The sequence below is a fragment of the Typopeltis vanoorti genome, chromosome 11 (assembly GCF_054136105.1).
Source record: "Typopeltis vanoorti isolate ZY-2024b chromosome 11, IOZ_Tvanoo_1.0, whole genome shotgun sequence".
Lineage (NCBI taxonomy): Eukaryota > Metazoa > Arthropoda > Arachnida > Uropygi > Thelyphonidae > Typopeltis > Typopeltis vanoorti.
This window is the reverse complement of record NC_143559.1, coordinates 22,495,433-22,516,460: the sequence shown is the minus strand read 5'-3', so window position 1 is coordinate 22,516,460 and position 21,028 is coordinate 22,495,433. Positions and strand designations below refer to the sequence as shown.

Genomic DNA, 21,028 nt, shown 5'->3' with positions numbered 1-21,028 from the left:
TTTTTTTGTGTGTGTGTGTGTAGCAAGGTCTTCAACTTCACAATATCTGATTATGGTTTTTCATAATCACAAAGCTTGAGGTCTGGCTTTCTATAAGTTTACTATGGAAATAAATAATTCTGTTGATTCAAAAGATTCTTTTGTTGTAGTAGTAGTCTATTCTTCAATAAGGCATACTTTGTTCCAAATTTACTATTTTCTCTACCAACACTATCTGCAGTTAACTACTGTTGACTAATATTATAAAAAAGTGGTTTTGAATGAGTCAGTTCAATCCCACTTACTCGATTTAACAATACAATTTGTATGTTTATTTAGTTAAATAAACATACAAATTCCTTCTGAATGTGCTATGAAGATGGCAGGGGAGAGGGGGGGAAATCAGATGAAAAGCTAAATATTTATATTATAAACATTGTTCTCATCCTAGATGACATTCAAACTCAAATCTTTCCTGATAGTGGAGGAGGTTCTTAAAAATACCAAAAAAAAATTTTTTGGTATTTTTAAATACCATAAAATCCAAAAGGAATTTATAATCTCTGGAATTATTATAATCCCTTCCAGTTGTACTATAGACGCCTGAGCATCTCCATAGTACAACTGGAAGAACAATGGAACATTGCACACTTTGAAAGGAAAAGACCTCAATTCAATTCTCATTTAGATGAGAGTATATGGATTTTTTTCCAGCAGAAGGAGAGTTTGCCAATTTCATATAGAGATAGATCTAAATATCAAAATGTAAGAAGATGACACAACGATAAAAGTATATAGTAAGAATGACACGTTAACTTGCATTTTGCTGTATGGAACTCTTCCTGAACCAACTATTAGCTAAAAATTACTTAATATTTGTAGAATTTTCAGCTAGGTTTCCTAGGAATTGTCAATACAGTTGAAAACAGATAGACATAATAAAAACAAGAACAATTTCATGGGAAATTGTAATGGTTTTTGAAGAATCCACCTAAAAGTTAAGAGTTCATCATGCTAGACCTCCCTGACTTTGCAGCATTCCCAAGATACATAAAGAAAATGTTCTGTTAAAACCTACTGTAAACTAGAGTTTAAATGGAACACAGACCCATAAATTCTCAAAATGTCTGTCATATCTTCTCTCCTGTTTGCAAGAATTTCTTTCTTTCATTAAAACTTCAAAAGATTTCAAGAATAAAATATCAGATCTTTTAATCAGTTTGATGTTTCAACTTTATGAAATCTTGCTGACTGATACAATGGATTATTATGCAATGATTTTCCTCATAATATAAAATTATTTCAGTTCTCATAAATTCATGTTACTTTTGTTGTCAAAACACACAGCATAAGAAGATAGAAAGAAATGCAATGAAGTCTCCTATTTCCCCTAATCTAGCAAATTATCTTATGGAACATTTTCAACAGTATATTCTCAATGATTCTCCCCCCCACACACACACCATAAGCCATCTATTTGGTACAGACATGTTGATGTTTTTCCTGCATGAAACTCTTCCTTGTTTGAACTTCACAAACTTCTTGGGAAAATTAATTCATTAAGTCCATGAATCAAATTTACACTTAAAGCAGAAGATAACTGTCTCCTCTTCCTGAATGTTATCATAATCTCCCTTAAGACTAATATATTTATTCAAGCAAAATACCCCTCTACAGCTGCAATCACCTCTTGATCCGAAGAAAAATGCTGACCAGCGAGGAAGAGTTTTAGTTTTGGGAAGAGATAGAAGTCAGAGGAAGCCAAATCTGGGGAATAGGGTGGATGTTCCAAGAATTCATAGTGAAGATCCCTTAATTTTCCCATTGCCAAAACACCTTTGTGGACAGATGCATTGTCCTGATGAAAGATGATTTTTTTCTTCTGCAAACCTGGTCTATTCTAACGAAGTTTTCGTCTAGTCTGGTTAAAAGATCAGAATAATATTCCTCAGTTATTGTTTTATCCTTTTCAAGATAATTAATAAACAAAATGCCTTTAGCATCCCAAAACACAGAACCGACTTTGTCTTCTTTGGCGCTGAACAACCGGCTTCTGTCCACTATTTTGACTGTTGTTTGGGTTCTGGTGTGTAATGGTGAATCCAAGTCTCATGAATAGTAATAAATCGATGCACAAAATCAGTTTTATTCTTGTTAAAATGCTCCAAGTATTGTTGAGATTTTCATGCGAGTGCATTTTTGATCTGCTGTGAGTAACCGCGGCATCCATCTTGCACAAAGCTTTTTCATTTGCAATTCTTCATGCAAAATATATCCAACAACTTCTTTTGAAATGCCAATAGTCTAAGCAATTTCATGCAATTTGACTCGCTGATCATCCAATACCATATCATGCACTTGATCAATGATTTCTGGTGTTGTTACACTCTTTGGATGTCCTTCACATGGATCATCTTCAAGGCTGGTACGGCCACATTTAAACCCGGCAGCCCTTTCTTAATTGTCAAAAACGAAGGAGAACAGTGCCCATAAACTTTTATGAACTTCAAATGAATTTCTTTTGCAGTTAAACCTTCTTTCACAAAGAATTTTATAACCACACGATACTCCATTTTATCCATTTCAAGGGATACAGACAACACTTTTGCTTCAGACAGCTGTATAAAACAAACTACTTGATAGAATAACTTGCAAATTCACATGGATGCTTATGACAGATGTACCAACTTAGAACAAAAAAAAAGTGTGCAGATAGTGTTGCCATCTATGGTCGAGAACTTTTCAGGCCACCATTGTATTAATACTGCTTCTCATCATTACAGCTGTCAGAAATATGGTGCAATTAAAACTTGAGTTCACCATGCACATGTGATATTCTACTGATTGTTTTAAATAATGCGTTTTCACTGTATCAGAACTAGTTTCACCTCTAATGGTTATAATATCAAAAGAACTGATAAAATAATTATGGCCTTCATTCTAATCCTCCTTGGGAAGAAGTTTCTAGAATTTCAATCCATATGTTAAAGAACTATCAAAGAAAATTACAATATTTCTCTCACCAGAGTCACCTACAAGGTTTTTTTCCATCCAGTTCGAAAATCAAATTCCTTCCCAGCCTCTCAGCAAGACAAATATCCTTCTCTGTCTTATCCTGGAATTTTATGTATCCCTTGTTCTTGCAGCTTTCATTATGGGCAGATGGGTTTTCTGCTCAGCTTCCTCTGAAGGAACATAAAGTATATTTTACTTCAAGAGAGTCTGATAAATCTGGTTTAGTTAACCACACCTTATCTAGTAGGCCAGGGTTTCCCAAATTAAGTTCCACGGAAAGCGAATAAGTGTTGTGTGAAAAATTATCAAAATTGATATGAGCCTGGAAATATTTTACATGCTGCGATAAGTTAAAAAATGTTTGAAAATCAGGAGCTCCTCACTTTGCATGTGGAATGTACTATTGAGGCCAGCGTGTGCTGTTCTTGACTCAGTCCCCTGCGGTTGTTGACACCTCAGAGTGCGAGGGAAGTATGGAGGTATCTATTCTAGGAAATGTGCAGTCACAAGCAAGGTCATGCCATGTGCTGTGGCCCAGCATACCTGTAGTGTGTGCTCAGCTTTACATTGAATATGAGACCGATGATACTCAAGTCTAACCAAGGTGTTCCATTAAAATTTCAGGATTTGTGAAGTGTTCCATTGTAGGAATGTTTTGAGAAATGCAGTAGTAAGCATAGAATTCATCAGAACAAAACTAAAATCCTACAAAAGATCCATTTTCTTCTTGAGAGATTACATAGTTGTAAAGCCTACATTCACAATATGAACCCCAACAAAAATGATTGCCTTAAACTTTCCCAATTTTGGGAAGTCATCCTAAGTAATAGTTCTTATTCCTGTGTTTCTTCAAATTGTAATTATTTAAATTATTTATTTCTTTTAATTCTTATAGCTGTAGATGGAGTTACCTCCACCTAAAACTATAAGAACACCAAATTTAATATGCAGTTGATAGTATATACTGTCATGCACTTCTAATTGTTTTTTTTTTTTTTTTTTTTTTCTTCTTGAAACAATTTATAAACAACAAAAATTACTGGTGGATAGAGTGCTGGTTAATCTGGGAAAAACAACTGACAAGAGATTTCCTAATTCAGAAGAATCAAATGCCTTGAGAAAATTAAATTCTATAATTCTTACTTTTCCAAAAAGACTTAATTTTACTTGCAATTAAAAAATCTACACCAAAACAAGAAATGGAATGGATTACAGTACAGAAGGCTTCACCTGTAATCAATCTTTGATTTGAGTTCCCACTCTTTCCGGAGCCCCAAGATCAGTCTTTTCACATATAAGAGATTCAACTGCAGTCAACTGAGTTTTCCACAGAAAAATTATTCATATAGCATTCATTATTTTCTATGGTGCCACTGAAATCACATTATTTCTAGTAAAAATCCAGATTTACGTTCATCTATAAGAGAACTAATCATCAATATTTCTTTTAACAAAGAAAATAAAGCACAAATAATTTGCAGAAAATGCTACAAATTTTAATATGTACATTTCTTCTACACAATAAATTCACTAACAATTAATTCTCAAAGAATGAATTCACAGAATTAAATATATGTTTGAAACCACCTCCATCGTACCTTTCATAATCTGCCTCTGTGTTTCCTTAAGAAAAGAGCACACCTTACTCATGTATAAAAAAGTTCTAAATGCTGCACTAGCTAAGACTTCACTTCTTTCCAGAAGACATTTTAGTGACTGCTACCTTATACAGAGACCTACTAAGCTATTTATGTCAATGGTAGTAAATACAAATTATCTGCCTAGCATGACTGTTAAAATATAATCAAAAAGTTAGTGGGAGGGGAAATGTAAGCAGACTGATACCTGAAAACTCTAGCAAGATAATTTTTGTTTAATAAATAGTATTCTATTACTATTATTCAGAGAGACCTCCAGGGAGTCAGAGAATCATTGAGGGAGGTCACATACAACTTCACCAGCTGCCATTCCATCTACTCATATACTGTATGACCCTTTCAGAAATTTGTAAGTCTCAATCATATCATATCTCTTCTTCCTGTTTGTGAGTGTCTGCAGTCTACAAATTTCCAATCTGTCTTCAAAATCAGTATTCCACAATCCTGATGTCATTTTTAACATACTCGTTTGCACTCTCTCTCTCTCTCTCTCTCTCCAACGTATCAGAAACCGAGATAGACCAGCAAGAAATAGTCCAAAGTGAAGTCTCATCAAGGCCCTGTAAAGAGGAAAAACAATATCCTTATCTTGATCCTCTGAGTTGAGGAATTTGATGATGATGATGAGCTCATTCTTTAAGCATTGTGCACTAACACACAGAACATAATAGATTCAAAGTACTTTCATGTACTAAATTCCCTCCTGTTAAACCATACACCTCTTCTGTTATTATTTTGAATGCCAGTCATCCCGAATTCCAATAAACTGCCCTAAATTTACTTTGGTTTCATTTCTATATTTTTCTAAATTTTGTGACCTTACTCTACTTGAAGGATCAACAATAAAAATCAAATTAGCTGTCAATGTCATTACTATAGATTCTTCATAGTCAAAGACAAATAATGAAATTAATTACTCTAACTTATATTTTTAGAAGTTAATGAGTGACAAAAAAAATCCTCCTCAAGGGCATCATTTAAGTAATTTCTTTCTTGTGAAGCTTATTATTATTACTGTTGTTCCCCCATATACAGGTTAGCCAATGGCAGGAAAATTTTCCAAATACAAGCTCCAAACACAGATGTTGATAGGTTCAATATTAAACTAAAATTTGTCAAATTGACGCTGTTCCTTTCAATAATTTTGAAAAGTGTTATTAGTCAGTATTGTTAGTTATTAAAAACTATTAGCATGAGTGCTATTAGTTTTTAAAGTTGGTTAAAAAAAGTTGTTATATCTGAGAATACGAAAACTTAACAGGAGATCAGTGATAATATAAGCACAATCATGTAAGTGCTGTCATAATATCTAATACATACCCTGATGCTACATATCATTGATGATAAAAACTAAATACCACACTGAAAAGAAAAATCTATAGCTCAACTTTAAAAGCTGTTCAATTCTGTCATGGCTTTTTTCAGGAGTGAACTATAGACTTCAAAAATATAAATATAACTGGAGGAACAATGAAAATCAGAAAAAATAACTAAACCTTGGATACTTGGTGGCAAAGCTAAAAGAAAGACAGATTCAGCCAAGAAGGAATGTGGTAAACTCCTTTGCAAGGAGTTATTATTATTGTTCCAGGCAACTCCAAGGAGTCGACAGACTCATCGAGGGAGGCCCTAACATCATGTCAAGAACAACTATTCGACATTGACACAGTATCTATCATACCTTACCTTGAACTCATTTATGGTCGTAGCACCCGCAACAGACTCTGGAAGCTTATTCCACTCATTCACCACTCTCCAAGTACAAAACCTAGCTCTAACACCCCTGCTAACCACATTCTTGCCCAGCTTCCATGCATGGCTGCTAGTCCTCCCACCACCAGTCATATTTTCAAAATATCTTCTGGATCAATCTTATAGAAACCCTTCAGTAATTTGAATGTCTCAATTATATCACCCCTCCTTCGCCTATCATCCAATCTCTGCAACCCACAAATCTTCAACCTATTCTCATAAGGTTCATTCCACAGACCTTCTATCATCTTGGTCACTCGTCTCTGGATCCTCTCCACTTCCTCCCCATCAAAATAGAAGTTATGTATCCTTTCAGGACACCTGAAAGGATACAAAAAATTAAGAAAGCTAACCTGCCATAAAATCAGCTAAACAAGATAAGTCTCATGAAGACATTGGTAAGAATATAGAATGAGAATAACATGAAGATACAAAAATCATCAAAGCTAGAATAGAAAAAGGAATCAAAATGATAAAGGTGACAAAAAAGCTGAAGATAAAGACATTCCGGTATCTAAAATAATTACCTTCAAAGACTGTAATGAGATAAGCAGTGACAGAAGAGTGGAAAAAGCCACTGGATATCCGAAAACACAATCAGAGCAGATATCATAGCAGAATAATTATAATTGTACTACATGAAAAATTTACTCCATTACTAACTCTGATCAACAATTTTCCTCCAAATTAATCTGTTAAGATTCTACTATTATCAGATCTTATATTCCTGTCTTTTAATGCACTTTTTACTGTATCAATCCATCTGCATCTTAGCATTCCTCTAGGTCTATTTCCAGCCAAACAACACTTATTTTGATAATCTTTGCTATTCCATAATGTTTAAGTGACAATACCACCTGAGATTAGCTCTGCTGGTATGGTCAGTTCATTCCCAATATCCATATTTTTAACAGGATAATGCTTGATGCCATTCTAATATTATCAGATCTTATATTTCTGTCTTTTAAGGCACTTTTTACTGTTGGCATTCCTCTGGGACTTTTTCCTGCCAAATCTGGCAAAGAACACTTATTTTGCTAATCTTTCCTCTTCCATTATGTTTAAGTGACCATACTATCTGAGATTAGCTATGCTGGGATGGTTAGTTCTTTCCCAATATCCCCTTTTTTAACATGATGCCATCTGTTCATGCCCCTAATCTTTCTCAGGACTCTCATACCTGTGGTCTCTAGTCTTTGATCAAGTGTTTCAAGTATACAGCTAATTTAAGTGTTTTGACTAATCTCTCTCTTATCATGTAAATATATTCAGTTGAATTCCTACCATACCAGTTTTGTTGATTCTGTTTTCTATTTCCATATTTAATTTACCATCTTCACTAAAATTCATGCCTAAGTAGCTGAAATGTTTCACTTGTTCTATAGGTTCTCCATTCACGATGCAGTTGATATTTTCAATGTTTCTGCCTGTTTTCATTGTCTTTGTCTAATACTGCCTGTTTTCATTGTCTTTGTCCAGAAGGGCTGGACAGAGAGACGAATTCCCATTGATTGGAGTTGAGCTCTCATAGTACCCATATATAAAAAGGGAAATAAAACTGAATGCGAGAATTACCAAATAGAGGCTGTCAGGATCAGATCTTCACTTTATGACAAATAGTGAAGAAATCATGGGAATATAACAAAGATCTCTATTTGAGTTTTGTAGATCTGAAAAGGCATATGATAAGGTGCCAAGAGAGAAGCTATTCAATACACTACAGTTATATGGTGTCAATGGAGCATTACATCAAGCAATACTTACTCTTTATTTGAGTTGTAAGTCAGCAGTTAGAATTGAAGGAAGTACAGGAAATGGTTTAATGTTAAATCTGGTGTGAGACAAGGATGTACATTATCCGCTCTGTTATTCATTATCTATATGGATCGCATTATGAAGGAAAGTGGTATTAAACATGATATCAAAATTGGAGATGTTAATGTCAGCTCTTTGCTTTATGCAGATAATGTTATACTTCTAAATAAATCCGCAACAAGTCTGCAAGATTCTCTGACTAAATTGAATAGCTGTTGTAATAGATGTGGTATGAAGGTCAGCAATAAAAAGACAAAGACACTGAAAATAGGCAGAATCATTGAAAATGTCAACTGCATTGTGAACGGAGAACCTGTGAAACAAGTAAAACATTTCACCTACTTAGGCACGATTTTTAGTGAAGATGGTAAATAAATATGGAAATAGACGACAGAATCAATAAAGCTGGTATAGTAGGAAGTCAATTGAATAAATTCATATGGAATAAAAGAGAAATTAGTCAGAACACTAAATTAGCTATATACAAGACAGTGATCAAACCAGTTTTAACTGATGGATCTGAGAGCTGGGTCAGAAGTAAAACACTTGACCAAAGATTAGAGACCGCAGATATGAGAGTCCTGAGAAAGATTAGAGGCGTGAACAGATGGCATCAATGGCAATATCATATTAAAAATGAGGATATTAGGAAAGAACTTGACATTGTCAGCATCCAGGAATGCGTTAGCAGAGCTAATCTCAGGTGGTATGGTCATTTAAACAGAATGGGCATGGAAAGATTGGCAAAACAAGTGTTCTCTGCCAAGTTGGCAGGAAAAAGACCCAGAGGAAGACCAAGATATAGGTGGTTTGATAGGGTACAAAGTGCCTTAGACGACAGAAATATAAGATCTGATGATAATATTCGTGTCTTGACAAGTAGCAGACTGATCTGGAGGAAAATTGTAGATAGGAAGTTAGTAATGATGTAAATTTTTCATGTAGTACTATCATATCCTGTACACCCCTTGAGGGTACATGGCAGGAATTTGATGATGATGATGAATTACAACCAAAACAACAAAGGCTATGAAGACCCTTAATTATATAATAGCATGTTATATAATTAAGGCTAAACGAAGACACAAAAATCATTAATTTTCAAGTCAAGAATAGCAGCATCCTCTGTGCAAAGATTTCTTAATCAGGAAAAATTCAGTGCAAAGTTAGTGTCCCACACTAATATGAACAACAGTTAGTGGTGGACCTCCATGATGGCTCCTTAGTGGCACCAAGGTAATAAAACTACAAAGAAACCATTCAACAAAGAATGCTATTCTTTTGTTGAATGCCTTGTATGGTACTATGAGAATACTATCAGTTTATTGTAGTGAAACTTCTCTACCATTTTAGAACTAATATTTCATAATTATTGAATATTGAATAATGTTCTCATATATGGGGGATGATGCAATGAAGCATCCCACAAAAATACTCGACTCAGTGCTGAAAAGCAACAAGGTTAATTAATGACCCATCTCTCACTAACTCAATCCACTCTTATACATAGACATTGTTTCTTCTGTTTTAATATTACAACTGTTTCAATGGTTGGTATTTATCAGAAAACATTGGTAATTCCTCAATGTTTCTTTAAATCTGTTAAAATAAGTGCAGGACATTCAACACTCCTTTACAGTTTAACTCACAAATCTCACAAAACAAATTTTCTTCTTCATTCATTCATTTAATTTCTAATATACTGCTGACTTTTGTTTCTTCTCTTATATTATCAAAGTTAACAAGGTTCTTTCTCCTCAACTTTATATTCATGGTATTAATGTACTGCAGGTCAAACAATCTCCTATACACGGAATTACCATTTAAGTGTCCACCTATATCATCGTCCTGGTGGATCTTTTTATCTCACAGCATGTAACACTAAAAATGGCAAATCAGTTAATCTCCACTCACCTGTTACTTATGACCTAAAAATAAGCATATTCAATATTTTCTATGAACTATAATCTGCAATAATTTGAATAACCGTGGATTAGATTACTTTTTTTATTGTTATCCAACCCACAGCTTACTTACAGTACCTAGTGTACTACATGTTTCACTTTTTCAACCTCTTATGAGAACTGCTCTAAATAAAATTCTTAGATCAGAAGAAATTTATTCTTCATTGTAGATCAAATTCAGGATTGCTGACATTCCAATAATATGATACACCAGTGGCCAAAGGTACAAAAACTGTTTTATAAATACCATGGAAAAAAAAATCATTTAAATTATTTTAATATGCAGAATGCATGCAGAGACACCAACTACAAACAAAACTTACCTCTAACATAGTTTTTGGTTTTGGCAGTTCATCTCCTCGATAAATATTAACATAGGCCTAAAACAAATGAAAACATAAAAATCGACTATTTTCAAGTATAATTAGCTACTATTACAGTTTTGAAAAGTGATTTAATCTGGGCAATACAATATTCTAAAATTTTAGATACTATTATTCTATGTAATGTATTCCTGATGGTCAGAATGTCCTAAAAATTTGATTTTTTGAAAGAAAAGTGATAATTGTGCATATATATTTTTTTTAAACAACAGAAAAAACAAATTTAGAAATACAACTGTTCTGTATATTTAAGATTATGGGAGAATTTTGGCACAAAGGGAGAAAAAAGGAGGCCTGTAAAAAAAAAAAAAAGTGTCAAACTTTAGAGGTTGCATAAGTTAACTGATTTTGATCTATCGTTTCATAGGAAAAAAAAATTGCATAAACATCTTAGATTAAGGAAATTTAGACATTCTCTTCACTTAAGAGTCACCATCATGATATTTCATATGTAAAAAAAGTGAACCAAATACTGGTGAAGCAGGAAGTTGTTGCACTTTCAAGAGAGTTCTCCTTGACTAACAATGTTCTCTAAGAATGTGAATTCTTCTCTGAAGTTTAACACATTCATGTTGGGGCAATAGTAGCTCTCTTGCCGTGAACCTAACCAATCTGGCAAAGTGAGCAGAATTACCATGGCACCTCACAATTTCATGCCAGTGTGTCATTGGATGTGCCACTTTTTGTGACAGTTTCTTCAATTGTAACTAATCCTATATAGTGGGAGAGGGGATGATTAATATATCAAGAAGGGGTAAGATATTAAAAAACAATAACTAAAGAGAATGATATATTTGATTTACTAAAAGATGTAAAGAATAGCAAATATAAGGAAGAAAAAGAATAGGTGTGAATAAAAATACTTGCAGTTCTGTAAAATGGATTATGAATAATTTACATCTGTGATATTATGTGTATGTTTGTTATAAGTATCTGGGAGTGGAGTGAAGAATACATGATCCTATACTCTAGACTTTCACATTTGCATTTATGATGGGCATAATTAAAAAAAATTAGGAATAGATGGAAAGAGAGTTGTAAAATATAAATCGATAACCAATATAAGAAACAGACTGCATACATTGCTAGCTTAGTATGTGAGTTGATGGAGGAGCAAATCATCTTGTAAAATTAATTGTGCTTGTTATGTGTATTTCTTTCTTTCATACATATCACTTTCAATTTTTACTCCCTACACGTATACTGTCTGAAGACTAAAAGTAGCTGTCCTTATGTAGTGAATGCACCCTCATCAACAATCACTATATTGCAGATGCAAGAAAAAAAAGTAGTTTTGTTGTATCACTGAAGTAAAATCATGGAGTAAAAACTCATCACATGGGATACATACTACCCATTATTCACACAATACCTTCAAGACCAGTGGCGTTGCGTGCCCATTTCGGTTGAGTGTGCTGTCGTGTGGGTTATACAACATGCACTATAAATTTCATGTCAATTTGACCGTATGCATGGGTGTGCAAAGCTTGGAGACAAATACATCAATAAACGTTGTTTAACATTTTTGATGTAATTATTTATCGATGTAAACTATAAATACGGTACATTATTTTCATTTTACATCGATTTCAATGATCTTTAATTCTTGGAAAAAAAGAAGTATTCAGAATTAATAGTTTTCAGTACAATTTCATATATAAAAAATTGATCGGCATATTTTATTAAAAATCAAGTAATTAATCCCAAAATCCTAAATTAAATTATTTCAGTTAAAAAGCAAAAAAATTAAAACAAGTAAAATAATATTAAATTACACACACTTATCTTTTAAAAATGTATTTTTCTGTTTAAATTTGTTTTGCTATAAATTTACACTTCACTCAGTGACTCACTAGACACAGAGGGCAAGTGAACTTGTCTCACTGTTCACAAATCAGAAAAAGATGAACCAAAAACAGGAACACGTGTTTTATTGCTGCAATAAAAAAGTATTCTATGGCTACCCCACCATGGGCCAAAATAGGCCAACTCATGATAAAATTTTAAGACAAACAAAGCTCTCCATGGTCGAGGGTTTAAGGTTACATATCTCAATCACTTTTCCAATAATTTGTGGAATTTTTTACTCGAGCCTGGGGGTTCCCCATTTGCCCCCCCCCCCCCTGCAGACACCCATGACCGCATAATTGCATTTTTATCGATGTATGCAAGTTAGTGCATAGCGCATCAGCGCTCATCTTAATTGGTCCAATGCAATTAATTGCAGGATAACTTTGAATACTTCTGCGTAGAGTGGGGAAACATTTGTTTGTTTTAAGATTTATTAGAAAACAACAATGAAGGAGAATGCTATATTTGGTTGATATATTTGAAGTACTCCAAGTTGAAAATATGTGAACCATCATTTATAAGACATGTTAGAATAGGAAATGAAAAGAAAGAATAAGTGTGAGTAGAAATACTTTCATTAATGGTAAACGAATTATTAATAATTAACATTTGTGATATGTGTGTCCTATAAGTTGCTGGGTAGAGCGAATAGCACGATCCTATAAAGTCTAGACATGAATAAGTGAATTTATGATAGCATAATTAAAAAAAAAAAAAAAACTTGAGAGAGAATGGCAGGAATAAATATCGTTTGATAGAGCAGCAAATCATCTCGTAAAATTTGTTGCCCGTGTTATGTGTATTTCTCTGGTTTGTGCATATTTCACTCCGTTTTCCAAGAAATTTCTTTTGTTTACTGAGACTCAGTATACATAACATCTGATCATTATCAAAATTATCCACACTAACGAGAATATACATTCATCAGTTTTTTTTTTTTTTAGTATCAGCAGTTCTCCTGTCTTATCAATCTCACATATGCTGGTATTTTGTTGTTAGATCAACAACGTCTTATAATACATAGAATATTCATTTTTATTCAGGAATAGATTTTTTTTACTGTTTGTTGTTTCCACAGATTAGAATAAAAATGTTTCTATACCATTAAAAAACTTTGCAACATCAACAGGTGCTATACTGCATAGCAAGAGAAACATTTAGGCTTTTCTCCTAACATCCACTTTCAAATTTTCAGTTCCAGAAAACATGTGTAACAGCTGTTTGTAATACAGCCATCGGATACTGTAAGCACTCAACTCATGACAAGTGACAACATCCAATTGGATTGGTTGACACAATAACCAATCATAACTGCTAGGTGAGCTCAAAATATTAGCTTGCCCAGTCTCGTCATCTGAGCAGTTTAGAAATACTAAAACGCTAAGAATTTGACCTGCTGTGCCCTCTTTACATCTTTTCGAATGGCTCAAAGGTGTATGCATTTTGAAAGCACACCTGGGCTATTAACGTGAATGTGATGCAATGTTTATGCGTCGAAAAGTGCCCTCTTCATGAAGCACTAATGCTTTATTATCCTCATGAAGAGGACAATGCAGCCAACAAACCTTTAATTTATCTTCATAGTGAGCATTCCACAGACCTTTCATCAGTTTAGTCACTTATCTTTCAATACCATATCTCCACCACCTGATTCTCAAGAAATCTAGGTGACCAAATCTGAGCACAGCAGAGATCACAGCCTTATAAAGAGGGATAATAATCTTCCTATGTTTACTTGTTAACATGTTCTTGAACATCCATGTAATCATTTGATCTATTTTGCCAACTTTAGCAATATGTGGCCTGAACTCCAAATCTGTCTGCCATCACCCTCAGATCACTAGCCTTTTCAATTTCCCTGTAATCAGGAACCATCAACATGATACAAAGCATTTAATCTTTTTTCAAAAAGTGCTTTATCTTACATTTTGCAATATTAAATTAATAATTATTGTCCACTGCTCACACTGCCAATTTATTTGAATCATCCTGCAGCATATCTCCAAGACTTTTATCAACTATTGCCTTCCTCCATTTTGCACTATCAGCAAACAACTGAATATTCCTGCTTAAATCACACCCTATATCATTAATTTTAATATTAAAAGATGTTTATAAGAATACAGTTATTGCAGTTAGAATAGGTTTGGGGAAATGGTTTAAAACAAGCAGAGATACTAGACAGGGGAACCCAATATCACCAAACATTTTCATTGCACATTTAGAAGGAGCAATGGATAAATGAAGGAAGATGCAAAAGGAATATCAGTGCACGGGATGAGAATTAACAATCTGAGATTCATATGACATTGTTATTATTGAACAATACGAAAGAGAACTGCAAAAAAACACTGAAACTGTTAAATGAGGAAGGGAAAAGATTTGGACTTGTTATGAACTTGGAAAAAACAAAGACAATGGTATTGGTGAGAAGAACATGAAACAAAAGATACAAGTGGATGGAACTGATATAGAAAATGTAGAACAATTCACATATTTGGGAAGTAAAATGACATACGATTTGGACTGTAAAAAAAAAAATGATCAGGTTTGCAAAGGGAAGAACAAATTTTAAGGCCATGGATAACATCTGGAAAAGTAAAGTGATCAGCCTGCAATCAAAACTAAGAGTACTGGAAACATGCACCTTTAGCAGTGTATTGTATGGATCTGAAACGTGGGTAATAAATAAGGAATCAAGAAAAGGATTTTGGAATTTGAAAGAACTTGTTACAGGAAGATTCTAAGAATAGGATGGGTACAGAAACTCACAAATGAAGAGCTCTATCAGAAGATACAACCAAAGGAGAATCTAATGCATATTATAAAACAGAAGCTGCAATTAAAGGTTGGTCGATTGGTAGAGCCTCTGCTACTAATGGCTTGCAAACAGTTAAGCAAGTTTGAGCGCAGTTAGTAGGTGGAAGGGGTTATTCATCCGATTCTGTTGGCACACTCTCAATGAGTCTTTGGACTCCTTGGAGGTGTCACAATAATAATCTGCAGAATGAGTGAGGACTGGAAGTTAGACATTCATGTTTGGTATTATGGATGGTGTAAACAGAAGAGGTAGACCATACAGAGAATGGATAGACAACATAAAGGACTGGTGTGGAATGGGTGTACAGAAACTGCGACACTGCGCACCGGACAAAGAGAGGTGGAAGAAGATAGTGAAGGAGGCATCGGACACCAACGGACAGTGAGCCCATGGTTCATGATAATATCATTAATGCACAAATTAAAGAGTAGTGGCTCTAATACAGAGCTCTTGGGCACTCCACTAGTCATCCTCATTTGCTTTGATTCCACTTGAACATACATCGCCCTCTTACCCATTTGCCCCAAAGTTTCCCATGGGGTATTCTTCAAAACTAATTCAACTTCTTTTCAGTTCATACACTAATTTTGTTAACAGGATTAACGCCATATAATTATAGTATTTTGAACAAGTCTTCTCCCAGAAACTTATTATATCAAGCTTTTCCTCAAGACTTAAATAGTGATTAATTATGTGGAAAGATAACTGACAGTGAGTTTAATAGGTCACGAGATAATATAAATAGTTAAACCAACTACTTCGCCATATATGCTAGTGGCTTCTTCTGGGTTCGGAAGAACAAAAAAATACAATAAGGAGTAAACATGAACCATTATATAACTAAAACTAAACATGTAGAAATCATCACACAAAATTAAAATAACAGAAACACAGATCAGTCATTGTTCAGGAGGTATGCATGATAGTTGGTAGAGATGCGTGGAAAGATCTAATAAGTGATTTCCAAATATCACAAAATCAATCCAATTTCTGATGAGTGTACCTTGTGAATGGATAACCATCATAAACTCTTTGATGCTGCAGGCATTGAAGTTGTCTTCTATGTAATGCATGGAGCTCTTGTCCCATTCAATATTGTGGCAAGTTTGGAAGAAGTGGAAAGCTAGGCTTGAGCTGTTTCTCTGTAGTTATTAATGTCTCCAATATGCTCTTTTGTCTAATTTCCAAACTTCCAGATGCTTGCCCTATGTAAGCAAGGCAACAAAAGAACATGGAATATTGTAAACTCCAGGATGTTTGTTGAAAGGGCTATGGTCCTTAGGTGAATGTAATAGAGCTCTTACAGTCACAATGGGCTTGAAAGCCACTCTTATGTGATGAGATTTCAGGAGATTGGTGATTTTGAGAGAAATTTTACCAATATAAGGGATGAAAACTGAAGCTTTGTAGCGAATGTCAGGAATTTGTTGTGGAGCAAGAGTAGTATTCTTTTGTACCATGTTCTTAGAATTTCCATTGCTCACCATTAGTTGGAGAAGAGAATGTAATTCTTCTTTTAGTTTTTTAATCTCCTGTAATAAAGATCCTTTTTTTCCCCCCAGCATACATATAATAAATAATTTTTGCAACAGATGGTGCAATGAAGAAAAATGTAGGTAACGACCTGTATGATTGGGCTTATGGTATACAAACAGAGAGGCCTCCTGCTTTTTTCAAAATTAAAACATAAAGGAAAAGTGAAAGTAAAAGATCTGTAGGCCATGTGGTCATGTTGTGTAAAAGGTTGTTAGTTTCTTCATTGTTTATCCAAATACAGTCATAATCTACTAGAAAGTAAATAGAGGTTTCGGAGAGTAAAAAAAAAAAAATGAAATCTTGGACATATAATCAATTGCATTCATGATAACCGTCGAATTGCATTTATCAGCCTTAAAGTATTATAATATCTTTGTTCTTCTTTAACCCGGCATTAGTAAGGTGGCAGTGTCACGGTTATTTCTTTCTACATCTTTTGGGGTCTGTGACATCCCACCTTACTAATGCCGGGTTAAATTTGAAAGAGCTCTTGTTTCTGAGAGACTGAAATTCTTTTTAAGAGATGAGAAGAAGAGAGAAGGATCGCAGTCTTCAATCTGATGTCATTTGCAACAGGTTGAGGTAGAAAGTAAAGGGGGGGGACCTTTTCTACGTTGCAAATATAATCTATTTTAGGAATGTGCTCTGGCATGACAGCAAAGTCTAACCTTTCTTTAAAATGCTAGCTTCCCCTGATGTCAAGTTATGATTAGAAATAAATATTTTTTCATCGAGTAGGGCAACTCTCAGGATGAAACTTCTCTCATACATAGTAATAAATTTTTTTGATTTGTCTGTTTTTTGAGACTAGAAAAATGTTATTGTAAGTAGTGCAGATCATATTATCTAAACAAGACCATATGTCAGTGTCTATGCAGTTAGAGTATAGTGCAAGTGAAGACACAATGAATTAACTTGGTTAAGTGCATACCTAGTGGATTGTATTCTCTCGCATAACACACAAATTACACTTTTTGATAGATCTGTTTAGTTCTTGTAAAATGGAAATGTTTTTTGAATTGTAAAAACTTTGGAATTATGTTATTGTTCCTACATCTTTGCAGAAATGTAAGTTAATTTAGAAGTCTGGCTTTCCTGCATTTTAATTCTTCAAGTTTACATACCTTTCTTTTTATTTCCCCATCAAGTCTGTTCATGATAACTATGTAGATTTTTTCAACCAAAAAAAGATTGTGACAAAAGATAACTTGCACTGGATTTAATAGGCCACGATAATATAGATTTAAAACTAACACTTTGGTCAAGATACATAGATGACATATTTATAATCTGGAAGCACAGTGAGGCTGAGTTACACAACAATTTTCTTTCATCTATTAACTCCTTCAATCATAAAATGAAATTCACTTTAGAATTTGAAAGGGAGGGAAAATTACCTTTCCTAGATGTTTTAATTTTTAAAAAAGCAGGAGGCCTCTCTTTTAGTGTATATCGTAAGCCAAAAATTAGGTATTATTAAATTAGGGTGATCTGTATTACAGGAGCTGAAGAAACATTAAATGAAGAATTACATTCTCTTCCACCCACTACTGGTGAGCAATGGATATTGTAAGATAATTGTACAAAGAATACTATTCTCTACTCCTGCTTCAAAACAAATTCCTGACATTAGCTACAGAGCCTCAGTTTTCATCCCTTATAGTGACAAACTTTCTCTCAAAATAGCCAATCTCCTGAAATCTCATGACATAAGAATGGCTATCAAGCCCATTGTGACTATACAAGCTCTATTACATTCACCTAAGGACCACAACCCTTTCAACAAACATCCTGGAGTTTACTATATATTCCATTCATTTCAGACAAATTATGAAGACTACAACCGTGTTAGAAATAACTATTCTAATTTCTTGATGTTTTGACCTTCATATTACTTCACATTACTAATGTGAAATAAATATAAAGTGGAAACCTCCTTATTTAGATATCATTATATTCAAAATAAATGCATTTAGATGTACACTGGAACAATAAAAAGGAATTTATAAGAAAGATGAAGACTTTTTACATTGCTTTCCACATATGCATCACAATGTCCTAATAATGCCAATTGGAATCATTTCAGAATTCCTATCGTGAAATATATTTTTCAGAAAAATACTTGATAATCTTGCTTTTTAAGACCTAAAGACAAAATAAATAGAAAGAAAAAATTTTTCACTTGGAAAAAAAAAATTCAGGTCAGAAAGGGTTAAGGTGATCATTTGGAGTACACACACACACAGAGAGAGAGAGAGACAAGCCGTATTACATTTCACATAATATGCTAAAGAGACAATGATTTGATCAATGGAGAGCCCCTCGAGATCATCAACACACATGGGAAGTTAAACGAATACTCAAAAACTTACGACAAAGTGCAGATGGCAGTTCCCAATTTTTAAGAGAATTTATCACAGAGAAATAACTGAGGCCTTGAAGGAGGTGAAAACTGGCAAAGCACCAGGCTTTGATGATGTTCACCCTGAATTCTTGGTAAACTGTGGAAAAAATGCTCGTCAATGGCTATCAAGATTCGTTTCTCGCATTTTAAGGACGGGAAACCTTCCAACAGCCTTGAAGAGAACCAAAATAATAGCCATATTAAAACCCAACAAACCTCAGAATCAAGTAGACAGCTATCGCCCAATTGTGCTCCTCAGTTGCTGTTATAAGCTCCTCAAGAGACTTCTCCTTAACAGAATTGGGCCAAAAATATCTGAAGTTATCCCTGTTGAGCAAGTAGGCTTTAGGACTCAACGTAGTTGTACAGACCAAGTACTAAGCCTTACTACCCATATCGAAGCAGGCTTCCAGAGATGTTTGAAAACCTCTGTGGTGTTTGCTGACCTTACTGCTGCATACGACACGGCATGGAAAGAGGGGATGCTATACAAGTCATACCATGCCAATCCATCATAAGACTTATTGGTAACATGCTTTCTGACAGGTTCTTCCATGTGGTACTGGGAAACAAAATGAGCAAACTGAGAAAGCTGAACAATGGGCTCCCACAGGGCTCAGTATTAGCACCAATTTTATTCAACTTATATACATTTGATCTACCGACAACTAGGTCAAAAAAATTTGCTTATGCTGATGACAGCCCTCGCCATCCAACACAAGAGCATTGAAGCAACAGAAGATATTCTCACAAATGACCTTAGAACCATTGGGGAATGCTTTCATAAATGGAGACTAACACCAAACCTCAATAAGACCGAGGTTAGCTCTTTTCACCTAAACACCAAATTGGCAAATAGGAAACTTCAGGTCAGCTTAACAACACAATGCTGCAGCACCAAGATTTCCCTAAATATCTGGGTGTTACCCTGGACAGAACACTATCTTTCAAAAGACACCTGGAGAATCTCAGTTTAAAGATCAGAAACCATAATAACATCATACAAAAACTGTGTGGTTCTACATGGGGTTCTTCTACTATTACACTGCGATACTCCACATTGGCCTTAGTCTACTCTGTGGCAGAATATTGTTCACCAGTATGGCTAAACAATCCTCATATCAAGAAAATTGACACACAAATAAATGCAGCGATAAGGACAATAACAGGTTGTGTTACTGTCCTCATTGTGTTAATGTCCTTATGCAGACAAAATGCTCTAGTAAAAGAATACAAAAAAATAAACAGCAATCCCCTGTTGCCGATACATGAAGACCTCCCATATATAAACATGAATCGCCTTAAATCCCGACGGTCTCCACTACTGAAGAACTAGTCAATAGCAATTTCAATGTTAATTTAAAATGGCTAGAAACTTGGAAAGAAAAATCGCCACCAGACTTAATGTATATCCTTCCCAACCAAAATCTGAAAGGGAGTGAGCTTCCACGTCACCTATGGAAAAGCCTAAATAGGATACACACAGGACATGGTATCTGTGCAGACAGTTTATACAAGTGTGGAAGATCACCTACACCCCAATGTGACAGTGGGGCCATAAATCAAACCATCCGCCACATTGTGGAGAACTGCAGCATAAGAGCCTACCCTGGTGATCTGAGAGACTTTTTTGAAGCAGATCCTCCAGTTCTTGATTGACTATCTGAACTAGAATTAAAATTTTAGACTTTTTTTTTTACCTGATATTTGTATATGTGCATTACTTGTTTCATTTTTATTGTCTGCACAAATATGTATTTATATATTCTGATGTCATGTGTCTTTATTATGCCATACGCTAAATAAATAAATAAATCTACTGGCCTGACCCTCTAAGTGAAAAAATAAAA

General features: G+C 34.3%; 1 protein-coding gene across 3 annotated transcripts in view; it reads right to left on the bottom strand.

Moving 5' to 3' along the window:
- atl (atlastin GTPase) overlaps positions 1–21,028 on the bottom strand; it is a 315,725-nt gene that overhangs the window by 64,307 nt on the left and 230,390 nt on the right. For all 3 annotated transcript variants that reach the window (XM_090400775.1, XM_090400777.1, XM_090400776.1), the window contains exon 10: positions 10,507–10,563. In XM_090400775.1, coding sequence (XP_090256901.1) covers positions 10,507–10,563 — 57 coding nt within the window. The remainder of the gene's footprint in view (positions 1–10,506; positions 10,564–21,028) is intronic.